The 24,249-nt window shown below is 41.0% G+C and overlaps 3 protein-coding genes across 6 annotated transcripts in view; 1 reads left to right on the top strand and 2 right to left on the bottom strand.

The window, feature by feature from the left end:
* The window catches only part of RAB27A (RAB27A, member RAS oncogene family), a 32,237-nt gene extending 17,442 nt beyond the window's left edge, over positions 1-14,795 (bottom strand). For 2 of the 4 annotated variants that reach the window (XM_058033668.1, XM_058033667.1), the window contains exons 1-2: positions 12,501-12,604; positions 2,099-2,214 (exon numbers count right to left, since the gene is read on the bottom strand). The gene's annotated coding sequence lies outside the window, so the exon portion shown is untranslated. Of the gene's footprint in view, positions 1-2,098; positions 2,215-12,500; positions 12,605-14,773 lie in introns of those variants that run through there. The other 2 variants (XM_058033670.1, XM_058033669.1) reach the window with 2 other exon arrangements.
* Positions 14,796-14,903: 108 nt separating this feature from the next.
* PIGB (phosphatidylinositol glycan anchor biosynthesis class B) lies at positions 14,904-22,512 on the top strand. Its single transcript, XM_058033616.1, has 12 exons — positions 14,904-14,985; positions 15,067-15,196; positions 15,416-15,536; positions 16,237-16,341; positions 16,492-16,622; positions 17,216-17,356; positions 17,761-17,812; positions 18,209-18,420; positions 19,640-19,704; positions 20,345-20,555; positions 21,303-21,483; positions 22,046-22,512. The coding sequence occupies exons 1-12, from the start codon at positions 14,904-14,906 to the stop codon at positions 22,175-22,177; spliced, it is 1,563 nt and encodes a 520-aa protein (XP_057889599.1). The 3' UTR covers positions 22,178-22,512.
* Positions 22,501-24,249, bottom strand: part of CCPG1 (cell cycle progression 1) — a 21,116-nt gene continuing 19,367 nt past the window's right edge. The window contains exon 9 of the mRNA XM_058033117.1: positions 22,501-23,241. Coding sequence (XP_057889100.1) covers positions 23,064-23,241 — 178 coding nt within the window. The 3' untranslated portion in view covers positions 22,501-23,063. The remainder of the gene's footprint in view (positions 23,242-24,249) is intronic.

Raw genomic sequence — 24,249 nt, 5'->3', positions numbered from 1 at the left:
AAGATCCCAGTTTTTCTGCTTATAACAACAGTTGCATCACAATGAATCAAAACAGATTTTTAAAAAGAAATTTTATCCCTATGTCACAGTGTTTAAATAAATTCAGAAGCAGGAACTATAGTGTTTCTTAGTTATGAAGTAAAACATTTTAGAAGACCAAATAAAAGTTACTCCTTTTTCTCCTTCCCATTGTCTAGAGCTTATTTTTCTCCTTCTACTAAGATACTTCCAGATCTTTTTCCATTAACTAGTTTTAAGATTTTTTTGAGGACATTCTAAATTTTCTATAGTTTCAGAATTTTTGTTGGTCTTTTTTAACTTTTTTTCTTCAGGAAAAATGTTACTATTTCTCTTTAATGCTATTGTTAGTGACATGCTAAATGAAGCCCAGCTGAATTAGATTCCCAGTTTGTCTTTACCAGGCTTAATTACTAAGGCTATTTTGTTTAAGACTGACTGTTATAAATGAAAGACACATTGGAAACATGCAAATACACTGAAATCCAGGAAGACTGTGGTGAAGGAAAGGATAGCAACACCAAATGCTAGCATATTGTTTTGCACTGTAAAAAAGAATTCCAGCATTATCAAAATTTAATCCTCAAATAACTTAGGCTATTAGAAATCACTCTACTAAAATGTGCTAGAAATAGTTTCTGTAACACATTCAAAATGCACATGTAATGCAATAAATGAAAGTATTATGTAACAGTAAATTACAGTGAAGCAGCTACAACAACCAAGCCATCCAAACAGCACAGGAAAAACAAAAACAGTAAGCCAAGCATCAATGTCTACATAATCCTTTTTCCCATTTATTTTATATCAATTTTTCATACACTGGGGATGACTATAAGGAAACAGTAAGAAAATATGTTTATTGAACTACATTTATTAATTTCTCACTTCTGTTACAAACATAAGTCAGCTGTTGATGATCTGGAGGAGATAAGTCATCTTGAGACATTCTGTGCTAGACATCAAATAAAACCCTGGGAAAGCCTTGTGACCTCCAGAGAAGTGGAGAAGAATACTGTTCTGTTCCCTGAACAACTCCTCCTTGGTTATTTGCAGTCTATAAAAACTGGAGTTTTGGTTCATGACCAGGAAAATGCTGGTAAACACAAGGCTAGAAAGGATGCTTGATTACAAAATCATGCTTGGGGTGGCATGGCACGACTTAGTCAGGTGGGTACATATACTCTGAGTTTCTTCCAAAGGAGATCCAAAACACAGTAATAACAGCCCACCTTCCTATTGCTTTTATCAGAATTAATTTTAAGACTCAAGTCATTACTATACGATTGAACAAGGAATGAACTAGATGAGCGCTCATGGTTCCTTGCTAGTCAATTGGTTTTTTTGCAATTAAAAGTAACAGCCTGTGCAACACACCATGTTCATGCCTTTTATCATCCCTTCAGCAAACTTGATAACAAACATGTTGGTGCACAATGCAGTTAAAAACCCTGCCATTCTAAAGGACTGTTTTATTCAGTATCATTTAACTTTAAATGCTAATAGGAACACAGGAAGAAACAGGGGGAAAAGTTCAAGCACTGCAACATTTGAAAATACTGTGTTAGTCTGTTCAGTATTTTAAATGTTTTTTGCACAGCACACTCTACTATCAGGGGTCTAATTGTACCTTCCCTGCAGAACAAGTTTGCCACAGAAGACAATGTAGGCTGATGATCTGGGACCAGAACAGGCATCTTATGGCTCCTGGATCCAGACATTGCTCACTGCAGTCATTTTATTTATTTTCTTAATAAACTTACCCTGGTTTGTATTTAAGTCTGACTGATTTATTTATGAAAAGCAATGACTAAATACACACAAAAGAGCTGCAGTTTTGTCATTTAACCCCAAAGCCTGTGTTACATAAACCAAGTGTACTCCCCAGCTTTACATTTCCCTCTAGAACAGGAGGATGCAGCAATGCTGAACTCTCAAAGTCAGAATATTCCAGGCAGCTTATTAAAGTGCAGCAACAGTGTTTCAAAACTCTGAACAGAACAGCTGGCACAGTCAGCTCAAGGAAAACAATGTAATAAATCTTCTGAAAATAAACAGAAAAGAGAAAGTGTTTACATACCTATGTTCAACAGCTGAATGGATCTGTAGTTTTCCAAATGTGCTTCACTGACAAGTTTCCTGACACAGGTCAGATCTCTTGAATACCATAGTCATGCAAAAAGAGCCATTTCTCATCTACAGGAAGCATCAGCAGAGAAAGAAATAAAACCAAAATAGTGTAGTTCAGACTAACAGCTCTAACATTTGCAGGGCATGGGAAGCTGCCAGCCCCACACAAGCACCCTCCCCACCTAATTACATTCAGCTGCTTGTCATGTGGTCTTGCTGACCGATCAAGTGATCTCTTTTCCCCCTTTTAAAAGTGAACAAAGTAGCTAACTAGATCTCCCTCAACCAGGTAATACACCTCAAACCTTGCATAAACCACTGACCCTCCTCCTTGTCTTTGGGAGAGAAGTTGCAATGTGGGAGCATAACTTTTTCTAAGTATACCCAAAAAATAAAATACAGCAAACACAGTAGTTTACTGTATTGAAATACAGCAAGCACCAAAGTTCCCCAAACTGGTTTTATTTCTCATCTTTACAGACAGCAGAAAAAGATCCTGATTACAAAACTGGCAAAGACACCACAGAGAGAGACCATGGGAGCAGAATCTGAAAGGATTTGGGAGGACAGTGGCAGCTGTACCATTGGGCTTTGTAGGCATCTATGTCCAGTCCTTTCTGCTGAACCACTTCTGATGGCAACAAGCTCCAAGAAGAGATCAGAGTGAGGATGTTGCTAGAAACTTTCTGAAACACAGACACTAAACCTACAAGCTCCTGTCCCTGCACAGTCCTAAGAGCCACATGCAGACATTTTAAACATTTAAATAACTTCAAGGAAATAAAGCTACTGCTTTAACATGTAAACCAGCTCTTCAGTGAGTCAGTTCACAAGAGGCAGAATCCACAGGTCTGCCCCAGTTTCAGCACCAGTGTCTGCACCAGGCACTCACTGCATGGAGGGCCCTGCACTGGGCCCAAGGCATGAGACAGGACCTTCACAGCCCCTGCAGCCCCACAGGGGTCCCCTCTCAGACACCCCAACATTAGAGATGCTCACAGGAGAGCACTGAAAGCTGTGGACAAAGAAACTTTTGCACTCACGTGTAAGATTTAGCTGATGTGAGCTTTTGCAGACAAGTGTCCTTGCACAATCCTTTCTTGTCTCAGTTTCTTTCCTCAAGCTGCTTCAAGAGCAGCAAAGAAAGGAAATTAAGGTGGTGTCTCCAGCTAGTCTGCAATCTTATAATTTAAGAAGCGCTGCAGACGGGCTGCTACAATTATTTAACATATGGATTCATCTACCAGTAACAAAGACAACTCCACAAGCTTCTGAACTCTCACTTGTTTCAGTGCTCAACTATCTTGACTCTTTTCATGTGAATCAAGGCAATTTTTTTTCCTTGCCCTGGTGAACATCTAAGTTGTATTATACAGAGCTGGAACACTTTTTCATGCCCTGCCTTAGCATTTTTCCAGCATTAACTAAAATCCGTTTCTTTGACATTTACTTACAGGTTGTAATTTTTAAAACTCTATCCACTCTTGGCTCAATCCAATCTTCTGAAAATTTCACCAGTTTTAGAGACAAAGGCCCTTTTTTGCTCCCACATGCAATTAAAAAACAGAATTGTGCTCAATTTTCAGCAACATGCACATTTTTAATCTTTAACTGCTTGCTTCCCTGATCAATACCAGCACATTTGCTTAACTGTGAAGAAATATTCAGACCACAAGCACAGTAGAATGTCTGGTAACTGCTCCAGAGTGCAGAAGGAGGAACAGGATAAGAAGTGTTGACAGACAAAGCAGCAGTTCTCCTGCCATGTTGCAAACAGCCCTGGGGGGTAACTACACACACACTAAGCACAAACTGTCTGGAACCTCAACCTCAATCTCTCTCAATGTAAATGGAGTTCAAACTCTTCCATATAGTCAGATGTTTGCCATCTTTAGTGGGAAAATAATTAATAAATAATCCCCAGTCTTCAGTGTTTTATTTCAGGATGAAATGAGGCTGTTTAACTTGTCACTTATCAGCTTGGTGTGAGGAACACCAACTAATTCTTCCTTCTTTCCTACCAGGCAAGGGTTTTATCCACAACAGTAAGACTTTGCCAGAAAGGTACAGCTGAAATAAAGCTTTCTTTGTGAGGGTGAAGTTATGTTGATCTCAAACTGGAGAGTTATGAACTGGGAGGACATCAATGTTTGGTTATTTATAGTCTCTGTTTTTAAACAAACACGTTTGCAGCCTCTCGGCAAGTGCTGCACAGGCAGCTGAGGCAGCCCTGCTGTGGGGGCAGGAAGCAAACACAACCAAGCAGCAACAGCTGGAACAGGAACCACTGCAGGCAGCCCAAGGTGAGCCTTCCTCCCACTGCTACCCCAGCCCTAGGGGGCTGTAGGAGCTTGGGCAATTTCTTACTTTACGTAGGGCATCAAAATTACTGAAACTGTGAAATGTAGTTTTGAAGCTCCAGCTCTACAAAGGAGTACCTATCTACTCAGTTATTCAATATTGCCGATGTTTTTACAAGTTTTATGAACAAGAGGATCTGAATGCGTGGAATTTATGGTTTACTTGTAAAACTTTTCTATGCTTTACAGGCCTAGGAATTTAGGAGAAAATGTGAGGAGGTAAACACAGTTAACAGTGTGGAGCATTCTTCAGTATAAGCATCAGAATATTTGCCTTCACACACTCCTTGAGGAAAGTTGCAGATGTCCAAACTGTCCTGTAGCAGATGCTTCTTCTGTAAGAAAAATGCTGGGTTGTTACCTGCCTGCAGAAATAAAGACATCTGCCACTGGAGAGAGGACTGGGAGAATTGGATCTAGTAACAACCCATTTCAGATAATGCTACAGAACTGTTTCCAAAGCCAAGAGCTGTGCCTAACATCAGTGTCATCTGCCCCTGCTCTGCAGTAGCATGCCAGTACTTCAGGCCAGAACTGAAAGGACCTGAAAGGAGGAGGTAAATTCCATATAAAAGACTTCTTTCTTTTGCTTTCCTCTCATCAATATCCTTTAAAAATATTTTAAAAAAAGACAACCCACACTAACAAAATCAGCTTTCACACCAGAACTGTTATAGCTGGACTTTGCCAGGACCAAATAATGAAATATCCCTTGAGTGATTAAAATAAAAGTAGGGCAGGCAGGCCTTCCTGCTACCCAAAGGCACAACTGCTAAATATTTAGCAATATTATAGAGTAAAACTTTCATTATGTTCTTTCAACTGTAAGCCAATCTAGGCAATTTCTAGTAATGGTGACAGAGCTTTCTTTTAGCATTGCATGTGATAAAGCATTGGCATATTTAAGATCTGTAGCATCGCACATAAAAAGGAGGCTCTTAAAAATAATCCACTACAAGAGAGTCTCCAGATAACTAACTTCCAAGAATTACCATGGTCTCTTCAACAATAAAACATTAACAGTAAAAGAATCAACAAATGAAAAGCATCAATTTTGCTTTCATGGAACATCATACTGCCTAAAGACAGGAATCCTTAGCAGCACTTCAAAAAACTTTAGACCAAACTCCATCATCAGAAAAAAACATCAAAAGACTGCTTCCCAAATAAGATTTATATATGGTTATATTTGACCTCAGAAAAGATTAGTAAAATTATCCCCAACAAGCTAATTGATCTGTCAATTCTGTCAGAACTGCAAGCCTCTGCCTCTACAGCACTTTGTATTATGCAGTCTGTCCCAAGGCAAAGTGGAGATGCCTATTCCAGATCTGAATCAAAAGGGGAAGGAAGGAATCCTTTAATATTTTAATCAGATTCTCTCTTATTACAGTTCTGAAATATCAGAAAAAAATAGTATTAAAAATACTGTTGTACATGTCCTTGTACAAGATGGTATAACACCAAGAAATGGTGAAACAAGGTTTATTTAAAATAGCAATAAAAAATGTATGAATAAACATGATTATTTGTTTTGAGTGAAATGAGCAAATGTGATCATTTTGTATGCAGGAAATGGTATTTTGGCAACATTCACACTACTCAAATTACATCACCTGTACTCAAAAGAACATTTAACCTAAAGATGGATGAATTATTTGACATGCTACAGTTCTTCTGTGAGACTGTGTTGGTTCACATTTTGTAAGACCCATGCAGTGCAGGCTGAGTGCATGCAGGGAGCACCTGGAGCAGCACTGCAGGAGACACCAGCAGCCTGCACTGGGTGAGCAGCTGTAAAAGCCCACCAATAATCTGATGTCTCTCTCTTCAGCCTGAAGAGCTACAAACCTCATTTTAGATCAATGATCTTTATCTACTTTAAAGGGTTGATGACTAAGTCAGCTTTTTAATTAAAAAACAGTATCTTTACAGGAAGCTGCTATGCCCATTTAAAGGAACATGTGCACTACAGCTACCTAAGAAAGGATTTTCAATGTTTTACAATCCTATATTAATACAGCTTTGAAAGTTTCTGTCATATTTTTATCCACACTTCAGCTTAATGGATATGTGTTTATTCTTGGCACTACCTGATCCAACATATTGTTTGAAAAACCAATCTCAGCAGAGCTGGGTTTTCTTTCCAGCACAAGGATATCCTGTTCACATCTTTGCTGATCTACTTAATAGGGCAAGTGGTTCATCATTCTCCTCACAAGCTATCAAGAGTGCCTTTTGCACTTTAACTCTGCTCTCAGGAGGAAAAATGGAAAGGTTAATTATGTGAACTATGTGGCAGACAGAGAAGTCTGCTGCTTCTGAGCTACAGCAAAGTATTGCTGCTGCAGTGTATTGTTTGATCTTCCATGCAATAAAGCACATGAAACCAAATCAAACACCTGGGATGCCTATTTTCTTCTACCATTTCTTAAAGCATGAACACCATTAACATGAGAGCTCCTTCATATTCCCATTTATTCAGTGACTCCCCAGGTTAACTAACCTGACTGGTTGATCTGCCTTCCTTCAGGCTGTGCAGGAGGAATGGGTGGGCTTGGAAAGGTGGTGATTCTGCAGTACCTTACCACAGAAGGTCTGTCACTTCCATTGGCCCCATTCCACTCCCTGAGTGACTCCCAATCACTAAAAACGTTACTGCTCCCATTCTTCATGCTCCCACAGGATGCTAGGCTGAAGAAAAAATCCCTAAGGCTCAACACACCACACTTGAGATTATGAATGCAATAAGGACTTCTTGGAACAAAGCTCCAAATTTGCAATGCAAAAAACAAAGCTGAAATGAGGACATGCCTCTTAGCCTGGTTTCCTAAGGAAACAAAGCTCATTAGAGAGGGGCAGAGACACTGAATTTCTATTATTTCTGCCTTCTCCCCCAACATTTGAATCTGCTGATCAGCTTTAACACTTTTACAGAGGGGAAGAAACCACAAAGGTCTGAACTTCCTGAACACTTTGTGAAAAATTGGCAAAAAAAATGGCAGACTGGATAAAGGGAGGAGTAGGATGTGTGCTTCCCCTGAAAACTGGCAGAGTTTCCAGTTCTGCAAGGGAAACCCACCAGCTGCCCAGGTTGTACCTGCTGCAGCACATACTGTGACAGTCATTCAATTTTACATTTACTTTCAAGTTGGATTTAAAAGACACTATATCTATTTTAAAAGCAAATTAAATTTAAGCACATCTATTATTAAAAAGAGAATGGAATAAATCCAGTGATGTTTCACCACATCAGCAGTTTAGATCTGGAGGAGAAGGAGTTGTCTTCTGTTTCAAAACCTACTAAAAAGCATGATTCCACTTTTGCAGCATGCTCTTTTCACAGGCCTCCCAAAGCCTGCTCTGCAGCTCCTCCTGACACACAGCAGGCTCTCCAGCCCTGTGGGCTATATCCAAGCTGACAATTCTACAAAATTATCAAATATTTATATTCACCTCTTCCATTTTATAGATAAAGAACATTTTAAAAACTACTACTTTAACAACTCTAACTTAATTTAATAACTCCAACTTATATTTATCCAATCTAAAATTACGAGAATTTTGCTACAAAATTCAGAAGAAACACAATCAGACAGTACTATCTTCAAACTTGGTTAACAGCATCTCTGTACAGAAATGTCTATCCTGACACCATTCCAAGAAAAAATATGGAAAAATTAAGTATTAGTCAGACAGTTCATGCCCCGACAGAAAAGACCTGTCAAGCTGAATCAGTGTTAGAGGAGAAAGTCAGTGGAGCATGTGCAGTTATGTGTACAGGATCTGAAAGTGCTGCATGAGAAAATCTGTTGGAAATGGATAACACCAGCAGGGCTAGGACTGCCCTGATACCTGTATTTTGGGTCACATTCAGTCATGCATGAAATTTGGTTAAAACAAAACAAGTGGGGGTGGGGGAGGAGGAATTATGATTAGCCTTCACAATTGAAAAAAAAAAATCACCATAAAAAGACCCAAATTATCCAGTTTTTTTGCTATAATCTGCATTCTGAATGTTATCTGGGTTTCCAAGCAGACAAGGAAAGCACCAGCCACTGGCAAGACCTGTAGCAGCAAATCATCTCATGCAAACCCTGCATGAAACCATTGCACAGCACAAGCAGACCCACAGCTGTGAGCCTTGAGCACTACCCTGAAAGGCTCAGACTGCACCACGCTCCATGACAGCCACACAATTATCAGCAGGGATCTCCAGGAGAAAGGTCATTTCCCTCAGCAACTACCAACATAAAATACCATACTAGCAAGACTGCTGGAGACAGGAGAAAACCAGAAAACTTGCATTTTAATTCACAAAGATGAATGAAGTTTTCTTTCCCCCCTACCCACCACACATGCTTTATTAGTCCTTATCACCACTAGCAGCCTTCAGTCTAGTTCAAATATTCCTTTTCCCCAAGGATATTACTGGAATTAATTGTTTTCCTCCTTTCAGTTCACAGAGCAACCATTTTCCTTACAGTCTTTGGGTGATAAGGAAACCCAATGAAACATCCCACAGTTATGAAAATAATGAGCCAGGCTTTAAGAGTGAGACTGGGCTGACTTTGGGCAACAGCACTTCTCCAGAGAACCTTCACCACCTTCTAATGAATTCAGCTTAATAAAAGTATTATAAAAATTGTGCATCCATTGTTTTCAATTTTACATTCTGCTGTTTCTAATTCAAACATGAAAGAAGCTTACATACCTGAAAGCCTATCCTTTCCAACTAAAACTGCCCTAATAAAAGGTATTTCTTCTACCCATGGAGGTCTCCTTACCTGAAAGTATTACTGAAGAGTCAGTTTTTATCTACTTTGCTATTTATTCCTTTATCCTGTTATCACCTTTTAAACCAACAGCTGCAAAACTGCAGTCACAATCTCCAAACTTAATTTGGGCTCAGCTACCTGATTTGTGTAGCAGTGTCCTTGTACCCATCCAGTGTTCCATTTGCACATAAAATATTTCAGCAAGGTGTGCTCCTTACAGTCCTTTCATTCACATATCATATTTACACAAAGAATTACTGCAGAAGTGTACAGTTATCTTCAAAATACTTTTTGCAAGTGCCCACAAACTTGACTTTTAATTTTAAAACACTGATTACATATTAACCAACTTCTTTTGTCCATTGCAAATCATAGATTTCTAGAAAAGCTCCACTCCTGCTGAGTTTGTATCTTCACTGCTGCTTCCTGCCTCTTTGCTACCTTACTACCAGTCTTCATGTTGTTTTCCACAAGTGCCTTTTTCTGACATGCTTTATTCTTACCCATTTCTCATCAGTAAAAGCATCAGACACAGAGAAAGAAAACAGCTATGAGAAATGGGTTTTCAAACTCAGGAAAACATCACTGCACTGGTTTACACTTTGATGTTATCCTCAGAGCCATAGAAACAAGGACATTTGCCTGTTTGGTTTTTTTTTTCCTCCTGTAGACTAAAATACTGAAGAACTTGTTAGGTCAGCTCCAGAGTGCTGAAATGTGCCAGTATGTGAAAAGAATTCCACCACCCAGGATATGCAAAACTGTCACGCACCCCCAAAGCATCTCCAGCCCTTTGAAGCCACACCAACACCACAGGAAAAAAGTATGCTGGTTGTTATATGTCATATTTTAATCTACATGCCATAAGGAAAATAAATCACAGGCACTGAGACTACTTATTACTATAAATCAAAAGTACATTCTGATGCTTTATGTATGAAAACACAACAATGTAAGAGTGTTCCAGAAAAGAAAGTCAGGGCTAGGACTTATTCACAAAGCTCCCCTGGAGATAAAAGGATCATTCAATCATTAAGTGATCTCAGCTGATTTAACATGGTTCAAGTTAGTCCTGCCTCCTGACAGGGATGCAGTTCTGACTTAGAAGAGAAAAAAAGAAATGAGGAAAAGAAACCTCATAACCAGATGCTATATCCAGAGAGATTGATTTGGAATATATTTGTATAAATAGGAAAAAAAAGTGTTTCTGCTAAAAAAGCTGCCTTACAGGTTAGAATTTATCTATCCATGCTGTACTTAAACAACTTTTTAGGCATGTTTGAAGCCAGTGCTGTAAACTCAGAGATTGTATCTGCAGCACTGAGTGGTGTCTACAAAGCAACAGGAGCAAAAGCAAGTTCCAGAGCACTGTGTACACCCAGCCCAGGAAAAGTTCACCTGTAAGTATCTAAATAACCCTCTGCAGGATCCACCACATGTGCAGAGCACAATAATGCAGCTTTAATGCAGATGGGAATATTTGATAAATTTGATTAATTATTTATAAATGCAACTTAATTACTTGCTAAGATATCAACAGGGAAAAGGAGTTCTCATTCTTTATATTCCACCTCTAGTGCCAATTTTGCCTGTTTCTTCAGATTAAATTAAATTCTAACCATCTCTGTTGACTGTGACAGACTGATCTTGGTAATGATGTAGATCTGCAAGTGCGGGGTTATGCTGGAAACTGACAGACCTCTCTGGTCATTTACCAGCACGGGAGACCCCAGGCAGGAACAGCACGACCAAGAATTCAAAGGCACACAGGGGTTACTGCATGCAATATTTGTTTCTGTAAATGTCAAATGCTACTTAAGAATTCTTTTATCTCACCTTATCTTCTCTTTGAAAGAAAAGGAAATGTGTAATCGAGTGATAAATTAATGCGTTCCCAAGTTTAACAAGAGTGATAAAACAAACTTACAGTCTGGTTTTAGACATCTGGTTGCTCATGGGAAATTTTGTTAACTGTGAAATTAAACCAGTGTAAGGTGTAGCACACCCTCTCTCCCAAACTCCTTTGTGCAAGAGATTAAGTAGATGTAAAATCAGAACCCTGAACAAGAAACACAGGAACATGCTGTTCTTTTTTCCATCTTTTTAACCATGCTTTTGAGACATTCATTTAGCATTACAAACACCATTCCTACATTTACCTATCAACATTTGGAATGCATATTGCAGTATATGCTATTCCCTGGCTGGAAAATACTTGGAACACTCACAAAATTAGTAAAAGTCTGTGACAAGAAAGAAGGGCTAAGACATCTATGTCAGATTTAAGTTTCCAAGAAAGGGTAGTATAGATTTTGGAGAGTTTTAAAGAAAAACCTGTAAGTGCAGCAACACACCACCTTGCAGAACTAACTCCAAACATGTATATGTTATCCTGATGAAAACCTCCTAAGAACCATGTATGAGGGAAGTGTTAGAAGAATCATACAGTCAAAAAGGTCACAAAATTCATGATACATGTCTAAGACATAAAAATTGAGTGGTTTCAACAGTTCTAAGCATGTCCTTTATACTTTGCTAGCACCATAAAAAAAACCACTTATATATTAACATACACTAGTTACTTACAGAGTTAGGAAAATCAAAAGGTGTTTCTAATGGACTTAGTTTTCTTTAGATCCAAGATCACCAAAGTGTAAATTCAGCCCAAGCATTACAAATCAGGCTGAAGGGCCTTCTCGGCACGAAGCCTCCCTTACACAAACACACAGTGCTCAGAAAGGAGCAACAGGTCTGTTGATAGTCACGCATAAGATCTGAGTCCCGGCTAGGCAGATGTAACATTATCAAAGTGCTCTCACAACGACTGACCACTTTTTAAAGCCTTTTTAAAAAATTAAACCAGACATGCAGTGCACTCTCCTCTGTAGAAGAAAGGCAGGTGTAGAGGGTGGGAGCTCCCGCAGCAGCAGCAGCGCGGGAAGGAAGGCCCGAGCGGGGCTGTGTGCGGCGCTCCCGGCAGCCGCCGTGAGGGGAAGCACCTGAGGGGCGGCCCAAGGCCGAGGCTAAGGACAGCTCGCTCTCATCTCCGCGGCGAGGCCCCTTTGTCAAAGCCCGGGTCGCTGTTCCGGAGCCGTGGGGCTCCGACACGCAGCTCCCCGCCCGAAACACCGTCCCGGGGCTCTGGCCAAGCCCTCTGCCAGCCGAGCCGAGCCGTCCCTGCTCGCTACCCTGTTCGCCTTCCCTGCCGCCCTACCTGCTCGCCTCCCGGCAGCCGGAGCTCCCGCAGCCGCGTCACGCCGCACCTGCCTTTTTTTGGGCTCCGACCGTGTCTTTTCCGTCAAGGCAACATCACTTCCCGTACAGCCCGAGGTGGGGGCGGGCCGGGCGGCACCGCCCCGGCGTGTCCCGGCCCCGCCGCGGCCACCTGGGCGGGCTGAGCGCGGCCCTCGGGCAGCACCGCGCGGCGCTCAGCGGCGTTAGCCGGGCTGGCTCCTCAGCCCTTCTCTCCTCACCTCCCTGAAAGATCTCGCGCGGCTGGTAAGAATTCATGAGAGGCAAAACAGGTTTTGCAGCGAAAATCCGCGGTGCCTGGTTAATGCACACCACTGTGGTTTAATGAGCTCTTCCTGCCGCCTGCTGGCTGCCTGCCTTCCCCCGCGAGGGAAGAGTGCTCTTGACTTTCAGTGCTTTAAACCCGGCAGTCTCAAGAATTCAGCAAATCTTAAGCTCAGTTGCATCAATAACCCTTCCACCTGCATCCCTTCAGACACCCTGTTTCTTGAAGCTTTTCAAATTCAACTGCCATCTTTATGGACAATTCCAGTCATTATATTTACAAAGGAAGTGCCTTCTAGACCTGAGCTACACCTCTTCAAAATAACCTTTTCAATACTTAGTGGTACTGTAAAGGAAGCTGCCAGAGTCACTGCAGTAATTCAGTGATGGCACTGAACTTTTGTGGCAATATGTAGCGTTTCCTTATAGAATCAGGGAATGGTTTGGGTTGGAAGGGGCCTTAAAGACCATCTGGTTCTAACCCCCTGCAGGGACAACCTTGCATTGGACCAGGCCGCTCAAAACCCCATCCAGCCTGGACTTGGACACTTGCAGGGATGGGCAGCCACAGCTTCTCTGGGCAACCTGTGCCAGTGACTCACCATTCCCACTGTAAAAAAAATTCTTCCCAGTATCTAATATAAACCTGCCCTCTTTCAGTTTAAAGCCACTGCCGTGTAATGTCATGTCCAAACTGCAATTGCTGCACTCAACTGCATCTCCCAGCCCATCTTCTACTGCTATCCTCCCATCTCAGCTTCTATACCAGTACCTCCACCTACAACATTGTTCCTGGCTTAAAATATAGACACACAAACATTTCTTTCCTCATTCTGTCCAAACAAGATTATGTTAAAACCAAAACCTGGCATAAGTTTGTCCCAAGATCTCCTGGGTTTGGTTTCTTTTTAGATTTACTGAAGTATTAAAGTATCTACTGATTTTGTTTCCCCAAGTCTCAGATTCTATTCTGTCAGACTAATCCACACCTACTCCAAGGGCCATGCTTCCTTCCTGAGCTACACACTGAGGCTCTTCTTAAGGACAACCCATTTTCCAGGCAGATTTATGTATTCAATATCTACTGTAGCCTCACTCTGTCAGGACTGACATCTGTGTATAAGCACATGTGGTACGTGTGTTTATGTACATATGGCCCGGTCTGATTATAAGCTACCAATGTTGGGTGCAGTTCCCTTCTCAGCCATGTGCACAACTGCTTTCCCAACTGAGCTGACGTATTAAGAACTGACACCATGAGAAGCAGAGAAAAATGGTATTTATCACTTGGAGGATCAGATCAGAGGCAATCCAACAAAACTCATGAAGCATAACGACACAGCAGCAGCTTTCTTTTTCAAGTTTCCTGATGTCATTTAAATTTAGAGGAGAAACTGCCCTTCAGACATTCAGCATGTCATCCATGATTCACTGACGTCCCGGGGTCTGGTACGAAAGACGCAGGCACGCAGCTGCAGCAGGCGGGCGGCTCCAGCGCGGGGCCGGGCTGCGGAGGAGGCTCGGGCGGGGCGGCCCCGGCAAGTGACGGCCCCGGCAGGTGACGGCCCCTGCAGGTGACGGCCCCGGCAGGTGACGGCCCCGGCAGGTGACGGTCGCGCCGGCTCCCAGCGGCTCCATTGCCCCTGACGGACGGGGCGTGCGAGGGCCGGGCTGCGAAGCGGTGCCCGGGAACGGCGCCGCACGCCTCCCTCAGGGCCTCTTGTCAGGCGCGGCGTCCGGCGGCGACGCGGCGGGGCCGTGTGGGGCCGCGGGCGGCTGGAAGAGCGGCCCGTAGATGTAGAGCCCGCTGGCCACGCCGAGCGCCACGGCCACAGCCACGTGCTGCAGCGGCAGCCGCCCCCTCATGCCGGCAGGCGCTGCTGCCGCGCTCACGGACACGCGTGGGGCGGGAGGGCGCGCACTGCGGCGCGGCCCCGGGTCGGCGTCGGCCCGCAGCCCCGGCGCCCTCACCTGAACGCGGGACACGGCAGAGCCCCGGCTTCCCGCTGGCTGCCGGCACCGGACGGAAGTACCGCGCTGTCCCGCCTCCCGCGGTCGCGCATGCCCCCGCGGGAAGGCGGCGGGGGAGCTGCGGGCGCGGATGCCGGAGGCGGTGCGGCTCCGCAAGCGGCGGTCGGTGCTGTACAGCTCGGCCCGGGGGGCCGCAGCGCAGCGAGGCGCCGGTAAGCGAGGCCGGGCGGGGAGGGGCAGGGCTGGGGGGCGGCTCCCGAGGGGCCCGTGACGGACCAGCCTCGCCCCCGCAGGTGCGGCCGCGCCCGCGTCGCTGCTGGCGCTCGCCCTGGCGCTGCGGACCCTCAATTGCTTCCTCGTCCAGACCAGCTTCGTCCCGGACGAGTACTGGCAGTCGCTGGAGGTGGCCCATCGCATGGTCTTCAAATATCCTTCCCCTGCCGCGGCCCCCGCGCCCTCTCATCGCTCCCCGCGGTGCCCTGGGCGGGTGGGCGCTCGGGCACGGCTTTGCCGGGAATAAGGTGTTGGCTTGACCAGCAACATACACCCCACCGCTCTGGCTCAAGGGACAGAAGGTCTCGATCCGAATGGCTCGGGTAAAGCTTTTCCTTTCAGTTGGTTATGATCTCTCCTTAATATTCATAATTATGGTTACCTGACTTGGGAATGGACAAGTAACTTAAGGGGCTACTCATACCCACTGATCTTTGCCAGCATGTACAAAGCATTACAGCTGCTGGCTAAGGATAGTGTTCAGCTGCTGGTGAGTATAATCAAAAACTGTGCATCTGCTACTAAAATTCAATTTTAAAGTATGGTATTTAAACACAGCATATTTTTATCATTGTCTAAGTAAAATGCAAAGCCTTGAGTCTGGCAATTAGAGATGTGTGAACACAGAGATCTCACTGACTTCCCATGGGGGCAGAACTCAATAGATTTCCAATCACAACACTGATGCCTGCAAGTGCAGAGATCTCTGTCCATCTCTTGGATTTTCAAACTGATTGTGTTTGCCACTACATCATAATTGCACAGTAGTTCAGTTTTCCAAAGTGTTTAGCAATGTATAGAACTAACAACATCCCCCTCTTGGATTTTCATACTGATTGTGTTTGCCACTACATCATAATTGCACAGTAGTTCAGTTTTCCAAAGTGTTTAGCAATGTATAGAACTAACAACATCCCCTTTTGATTTCTATTGAAGATGTAAAGCAGATAATTCTACTTTCCATCTCTGAACACTTTCAGTTGAACTTCAGACATTCTCTGTTTTGGTAAAAATACTATCCTTACCCAAGGCCCTTACTATTTCATTTTTAAAATCATAAAAAGCTATAGAGAATACTCACCAATTCACTATTTTCATACTTGAACAGTCATTCACTAATTCAGTCCTCTCTTAAAACTTGGAATTTAACTTGGTTTGTTGCAAGTACAGTTTTCTCTCTGCTTACACAGATCTGGGTCCCTAGGCTTGCACAGGCAGTGCTGGCTGCTTTTGCTGATGTGAAGCTTTACTCATTAGTGCAACACCTTGAAAATTCAGAAACAGCAAAGTTCGTGGTGAGTCATAACCTTTAAAAAGTTATGCATGTTAATAAACACTCATTTTACATTGTAAAATAAGTGAGTGCAAAATAATATGTCGCACCTTGAAGAATTACCACCTTCATTTAGGTGAACTTGTTTTAATGTGTTCATAATTATTTTCAGTTCTTCTGCCAACTCTGTTCCTGGTTTACATGGTATTCCTGTACCAGAACTCTAACAAACACCATGGAGACTATTCTCACTATTTTTGCTCTTTCCTACTATCCAATAAAAGGCTCCAAGATGGGGAACAGGTGAGAAACTTTCTCCTAACGGTACTGATGATTTTTGGTTTGGGATGACACCAATCTACTGATATTGTTTAAAATGCTAACTTTTTTCTTAATACCTAAGGAGACCAAAGCCCCTTCATTCATGTAGCAAGAGTTCTGTCTTATGGAAGGAACATTCTAGTATTTCCTCTAAATATTTTTTTAATATTATGTTATAGCTAGATGTAAAATTATCTGTTCCCCTCTTTCCTTTGCAAAGTGTGACTTTATGGGAAGCTTTTATTTTAAACTTTAAAGCCATGGAATATAGAGTAACTTGGGAAAAGATAACAAGAGCTTTTTGGGATCAGATATAGGTGAATTTGTGGTCACAATTTTCTTTATCACTCACTATTTTAAAGTACCTCGAGTTAGCAACTCCATTGTAACACAGCAATTCTAGAGCAGCAGCCTTCTAAGCAAGAGAGAGTATCTGCACTCAGAGAGTCAAAGTTACCCGTAGTATGAAAAACTTTTGGCCAGAGACAGGACAGTTGTTGAAATGTCACTGTCTGCAAAAGAATTGACCAGATCTTTTGATAAGCTGCTGGGTTTTTTATTTTTCTTCCTTCTAGTTGTAAGTATTTAGCTTTGGTTGCACTTGCAATTATTATTCGTCCCACTGCTGTTATCCCGTGGATGCCTTTGGTCTTCAGCCATTTTTTGCAAGAACAGAGGAAAGCAGACCTTATCCTACACAACTGCATTCCAGTTGGGTAAGTTCTTTCTCAATTTAAACTGGGACTGTGCACAGCTACATCTTAAGATTGGTTTTACCACTGCAAAGGCAGACAAGCCAAAAAACCTGATATCATGTAAATAAAAAATAGAACAAATAGAGTCTTTTTGCAAAAGTTTAAGGAAGGGGCACATTTCCTTCAAACTGTTACATATGCTGCAAAAAGCACCTGGAGAGATTTCATGATGGTGAGACATGAGCAGCATTCCATTTTAATCTGGGATTGTGCCAAGGATACCAGGTGATGGCAAGTGGCCACTGTAAAATGGCCATGAGTATGGATAACCTCAAAAATACTAGGAATCAGAGTTTTGACAGAGCTGGAGAAGATACAAAAGCAATTCAGGCAATGTCAGTGCAACAAACTTTCCATTTTTGCAGATTGGTCACAGTAGGAACCTCTTTAATAATTGACCGTGTGTTTTTTGGTGAGGTAAGCTGTTTTAAACTTGACTTACAAGAAGAAGGTTGGGGTTTAGTATTTTAGCATTGGTGGATATTTCAGATTTCTCTGACTTCTCTTGTTTCTGTGTCTGGCCTATGATCTTTAAATATATCCTAAGCCACAAACCCTTAAACACTGATTCTCAGGTATTTCAAGTGATGGACTGCTACATAAAATCAGTATGCTTAGTCCTCAATAGTTACCAACAAACTACAAACTTACACACTTCTGTGATTAATTGCTCAGTATAGGAAATCCCTGCTGAGTCTTAGTAAAACAAAACAACCTGGAATAGGAGTAAAAATGTATTATATAGGCCCAGTGATGACTGTGTAGCTGTTGTGTTTGACTTTGGATTTGTGTTTAACTCCCCCCATCTCCCAGTGGGTACTGGTTCAGCTGAACTTCTTGAAATTCAACGTGCTGCAGAATTTGGGAACATTTTATGGCTCTCACCCCTGGCACTGGTACTTGACTCAGGGGCTGCCAGTTGTGCTGGGTCCCCACCTGCCGTTCTTTGTTCACGGCTGCGCGCTGGCACCAAGGAGGTTCCGCATCCTTCTGCTGGCACTGCTCTGGACACTGCTGGTGTACAGGTAATCTCTGCTGAGGGCAACTGCTGCCTCTCACTGCTTGTGTTCCTGGCAAAGCTCCTGTCCTCTCCAGAACAAAGCAGCGTAGTGTTCAGGTTAAGTGATAGAAAACTTACAGAAACTGTTCAAACACTCCAAGAAATGCCATCAGTTATAAAACTGGTTCTAGAATTTTGTGTAATACTGCTTCTTGTATTGTCACCAATATGTATCTTTAGAATTTATTTAGTCCTTTAAAGAATAAAATAATTCATCATGAAATTAAATTTTAAAAAATCCCAAAGCCAACACTCAATCACCCAACAGGTGTTTAAATAAAAACAGAACTAGTTAGAAAACTGAGTTCATTAGATGCTTGTTAATGAAAACACCATTTCATTTGGTTCTTTAATACATCCCCAGTAAGGTGAGAGATTCCAAGTCCTCTAAAACTTACTCCATTCCCAAGTTTATACACAGCTCTTAACTACCATAAGGCTGTATTTCTCACTGTAAGCTCAGAAGTATAAGAAAAGGTAAGTTTTTTCTTAAGCATCAGAATTAACTGTAAAGAGAAGAGACACTTTCAGACATGAAAAAATACAGAAAGTAAATAAATACTAAGCAATGAATACTTTTATATTATTGTAGTAATAGACTACAGCAAAACAGTAGCAAGACCAGAATTGCAATTTCTTCTTTCTAGCTTAAAACTGGAAGTAGCTTTATTTGCTTTAGGACTTTTTTTACCTCCCTTAGTTTTGTAAGAACCCCTTTGATTCCCAAGACATGAGAGTTGCAGTAATCCCCAAAAAAGCCCAAAAAGTTGTCATGGGAAATTGTTTATTTTTGTATTAGCAGGGGTGACTGGTAATTTGCTAGATACAAATGGGCACTTGAATCTTAGCTTTTCATCCACACTATTTATTGTGTCTTATTACAGAAAACAGATTGGTGAAATACTGGTTAATTTACATCTAGTTATCAAAGAATCAGACCACTCAATTGTAATAGGCAAGAATTTTTAACAGTGCTTGGTTTAAACTGACCAAATAGTCTTAATTTCAATGTACTCATTATGTTCTTCAAAAGTGACAATTTGGATTTTTACTCTTAACTGCTTCAATACCAAAAGCTTCTTAATACATGCACGTGGTCTTCTTCCCTGTGCTCTAAAACACATTTTGTCAACAGAACTGAAGCATTTAATTTTCTTGCTGTACTACTGTATGTTTTATTACAGCACACTGAACCATAAGGAATTCAGGTTCATCTATCCAGTACTGCCATTCTGCATGATTTTTTGTGGTAAGCATTGGTTTCAAATGTCTTGCAATCTTACCTGGATATAATTTTTATCCCAGGGGAGACTGTTAATGGTCAACGTAGGTATTTGATAAAGGATTCTTAGAATTAGCCTAGCCTTTTCTTACAGCTAGTTAAAAAGAGAAAGAAAAAAGATGAGGGAGAGCAAGTGACTGTAGCACAGATAAAGAATTCTTAGCATGGATAAAAGTATTCCTGCAAAAACATGACAATTGTGTGCCTTTTCCCATTATTAGCTTCTTCAAGCAAAATGGGGAAAAGGGGCAGTGATTTGAGATGGGGAAAAAATGGAGTATGCTTTTCCAAGGCCAGAAGCTCAAAATTTAAAAACAATAAAATAATGCTGTAGTTTTCAGCAGTTTGGAGAAAAAGAATACCACAGCCATGCACATGTAGTTTACCATTTATTCTGGCTCTATGTGGACTTATATGAATCAGAACACATCAGTTAAGTTGCCAAACTTAACTGAATCCAAACTACTGAATGGACTGATTTTCACTACAAGAAATTAAATTTAAAGAGACAAAGCACTGGTTTTGAAATAGCATTGCCACTGTATTAGGCTACTTTAAAAAATGTGTGAATTGTTTATCTCCCAAACTTACTCAAATGTTTCTATAGGATATTCTTTGAGATACCTGAAAGCATGGAAGAAAACTGCAGCAAGTTTCCTGCTGTTATCCAATTTAGTCCCAGCCCTGTACACAGGCTTGGTTCACCAGCGAGGCACTCTGGATGTTATGAGTCACATCCAGCAGCTCTGCAATCACTCCCAGCAGTCACAAGCTTTTGTCTTCATCCTGATGCCATGCCACTCTACCCCATTTTACAGGTATTAAGTGTCAACAGTGCCCTACATTAAAACCCAAACTCTTAATCAGAAACCAAGATTTCTTTTTTCCAAGGCTTAATAAATTGAGATATATAAATGTATACAGGAAGAGTTTTGATTTTTCATACTGTTAATATGGAGTGAATAGGGAAAATATGCCAAATGCTTATAACACAGAATAAAATTCAGCATCTAAGCTTTACTCATTTTTTGTGGAATAGCTTTGTATGAGGATATGCAGTAAGTCCAAGGACTTCACTAAGTATGTCACACTTCTTCATTATGATAACATTTTTAGCAAAATTAAACACTAATTGTTACAATCAAAATGTATTAATTTTACTTCTGCTGCTAGGCAGTAAAGAAGTGTCATTACAACTCTGACTTACGTCACTGCAAAAGGTTTTCAGTAGATTCTGGCAAGTAAACAAAATGCTAAAGCAGATATAATAGTGAAGCTGATATGGAAAAGTACCTTTTTAAGAAACTGATGTTGTGCAAATGGTATTTTTATTAAGATAAATGTGTTTTCTGTTAACTGCTAACAGCACAGTCCCAGCAGTTGGAGCTGAATCTGCTTGCTCTACTTTGCTTTCATATGAACTATTGAAGGGAAAAATACACTACTCTGAAGAAAAAAAATTAACTGATATTTGATAAATGAGGTGTCATTTGACGTGCTGAGTCATTTCAAACCTCCGATTCTGGTCAGTTTATCATGAAATGTGTTTTTCTTTTTCTCCCTAGTCATGTTCACTGTCCTCTAAAAATGAGATTCCTTCAGTGTCCCCCAGACCTAACTGGCAATGCGAGCTACATTGATGAAGCAGATGTGTTTTACTCTAACCCACTTGGCTGGCTGAACAAGGAGTTTTACAATGACACATTATTACCCAGTCACTTGATCCTCTTCAATGTGCTAGAACAGGTATGGTAACATCAAGATGAAACAAAGTGCTTCTGAGGATAAGTTACAAAATAAATTAGAGAAGAGTTATAGTTAAAATATTTGAAAATTGTTGTTCACAACTTTTAAAATGTAGCTTATATTAAAATTGACCCCTATAGCCCATAATAAGATTATTGATAGAATTCCACTGCTCTATATTTAATGTTCATGTATGCTCTCTCCTCTGTGCAAATTCTACAGGCCACAAAGTAATGTTAAAACAAATCCGCCATCTATTCCCAGAAACTGCACTTTTAAGTAAGCAACAATGAAAACTAAAAACACCTGCAGTCACAGTACCTTTTAACCCCTCAAATCTTTAATGAAGTCCATGAACTCAAACAATGGTGGCTGGTGAATATCTGCTCCAGACAGGATCAAACAGGATAAGTGCTTCTTTTTCTAGCAGGCTTTCCTAAAATAAAGGATAAAGCTTCCCAGGGACAGTTGAACTGATGGTTGTTAGGAGACTTTGAAACACTATTCTTATGCTCACAGCTGTGTTTTCTTACTGTGTAAATTAATGTATGTTCATTTACAGGAAATATCATCATTTCTAGCTTTAAGGGGCTATGAGAAAACAGCCACTATCTTTCACACTCATGTACCTCAAGGACGAGTTGGAAGCCACATCTCCATCTACAGGAGGAAAACTGAAATGAATTATCCCTGAAGATCAGGCTAGAGCTCAGACCCAATGAGATCAGTTTTGCATAGCAGTAGCTGTGCTTACACCTCGTACTGAGGAAAGGAGAAAGAACTGAGTCTGAAACTGGGGGAGTCCCATGAGGCAGCCAGTGGCTGCCTGCAAACACATCCACCTCCTCCTGAAGGCAGCTTCAGTGGCAGTGGGGTTCCTGACCTACCTTACAACACTAGAAATCATTGGGAAAACCAAAATTACCATATGAATACTTAAGCAATAAAATACAGACAAGGCTGGACTGTTTTTATAGAACTGTACAGCTATGCTGAGTTTCTTTTATAATAAAAGACTTTTACCCACAATGTCTCTTTTATTTTTCTTCTACAATATGCAGATATGCAAGACATTTCAAGTGTTTAAATCAGCACGCTGATTAGAATGCAGCACAGCAAATTCTTCACAATTCAACAGGCTCTTGAATCCCCCCAAAGACAGGAAGCAAATATAAGGTTACAGAACACTAACAAATACATTACCACAATGTTGATCTATGTTTTGAAGGATGAGATGAAGTTAGTATATCAAACATTGGAGTTAGTAGTTGGTACATTATGCATGGCTCAAGCTTTAACTACACTAATGGAATGCAATTAAGCATTTTTTCATACACAGGTCATGGCATGCCTAGTTTCTGCAACAATACTGCTGGCACCCAAACAATCTTTACTTCCAAAGAACAGTTAAAGCAACGGTACAGAATATGCAAATCAGAAAGCCTGACTTCTGCCTGTTAACAAAAATGTGTAAAAATCAAATTATTCAGAAAAAAAATTTGCATTTTGCTGCTTTTTTGAAAAACAATTAGTTTCCAGAGAGCATGTGAATTTTAATCTTAATTTTTACAATAAATTACTCAGTATTTTGGATCGAAGGGTAGTTGCCCCAATTCTATTTCAAGATTTGCCATGTGTCTTCCATTAGTGCGACCATGTTTATGCCATTTACCTTCTCTTTTATTACGGTGTTGGTACTTCTGAGCTTGTTTTTCATGTCTGGAATTTTCAGTTTGTGTAAAAGGTCTTTTAGGTCGACTGCAAGGAGTAAACAAAAGCTTATTACTACTAAAAGCATTTTATAACACAAGTACATTTTCAAGTACAGCTTTTAACATGCTGAGGTTCATTGAAAACAAAATTAGTAGTAAGTAGTCCTTTTAGCTCCTTGTAAGAAAAATGGGGGAGGCATTTCTTTGTTTAAATCATCAATAAGATGGTATATACAAAAGAAATGCTTTCTAAAAATAAAAATGCAGCTGGTATCACAAGCTTCTGTATAACAGTATCAGTAAAAGAATTTGGAATTGATTTTCTGCAAACTGAAATTCTCACAAATTAGTTATTTAACTTAAAAATAAAGTTCATTTGATAATAAATTAGGAAGATGGACTATAAATAAAATCATAAACTTATGTGTTTGCCAAAACCACATTAACTGGGTAGCTGACAATAGGACTATTACCTTCATGGTTCACCTTTCAGTAGGAGCAAGTGCTACATTACATAATACTTAGTAACCCCAAAGTAGTTAATAGTTCAGACTTGAGCTGCAGTAAAGTACATGAAATGATAAATAATACAAGTGTAAATTTGTAAAGCCCTGAGAACACCTTTAGATCCAGGAAAGAAATGTAGGAAACAATTGACACAAAGGTCCATTGTGAACAAGTCTGAACAAAGCTTAGTCAGGGGCAGGATCTGAACTAAAGCCTGCTGTGTGATGAGCTCCGCTCTGGACATACAGACTAACCCAGCATTACACTCCTCTGCAGGAGAGGAGTGAAATGTATCTGCCAGAACATGACTCAGACACACCTTAAATACACTCAAAAACCTCATTCAGCAAAGGACAACAAGGAAGCCCCAGTTAATGCTCCAAGACAGTTCCTCATTCCATCAGATGGGCAATCAGAGCTGTTTGGTCTAAAAAAAATCCTACTGGCAGCTCCAGGTTTCTAAAGAACCCAGCAGAAACATCAGATTTTGCTATGCACACACACAAAATTTATATAAAGGTTCTACAGATCCACTTCATATAACATA

Source organism: Melospiza georgiana, chromosome 13 (genome assembly GCF_028018845.1).
Source record: "Melospiza georgiana isolate bMelGeo1 chromosome 13, bMelGeo1.pri, whole genome shotgun sequence".
NCBI classification, from domain to species: domain Eukaryota; kingdom Metazoa; phylum Chordata; class Aves; order Passeriformes; family Passerellidae; genus Melospiza; species Melospiza georgiana.
The sequence above is the reverse complement of the archived record's forward strand: the minus strand, read 5'-3'. Positions and strand labels throughout refer to the sequence as shown.

Bases quoted from the DNA above. Each gene is read 5' to 3' on its own strand.
- PIGB (XM_058033616.1), top strand. From the start codon at position 14,904: ATGCCGGAGGCGGTGCGGCTCCGCAAGCGGCGGTCGGTGCTGTACAGC. The intron at 14,986-15,066 runs GTAAGCGAGGCC...TCGCCCCCGCAG, and splicing joins CGCAGCGCAGCGAGGCGCCG to GTGCGGCCGCGCCCGCGTCG. The intron at 19,705-20,344 runs GTAAGCATTGGT...ATGTTTCTATAG, and splicing joins ATTCTGCATGATTTTTTGTG to GATATTCTTTGAGATACCTG.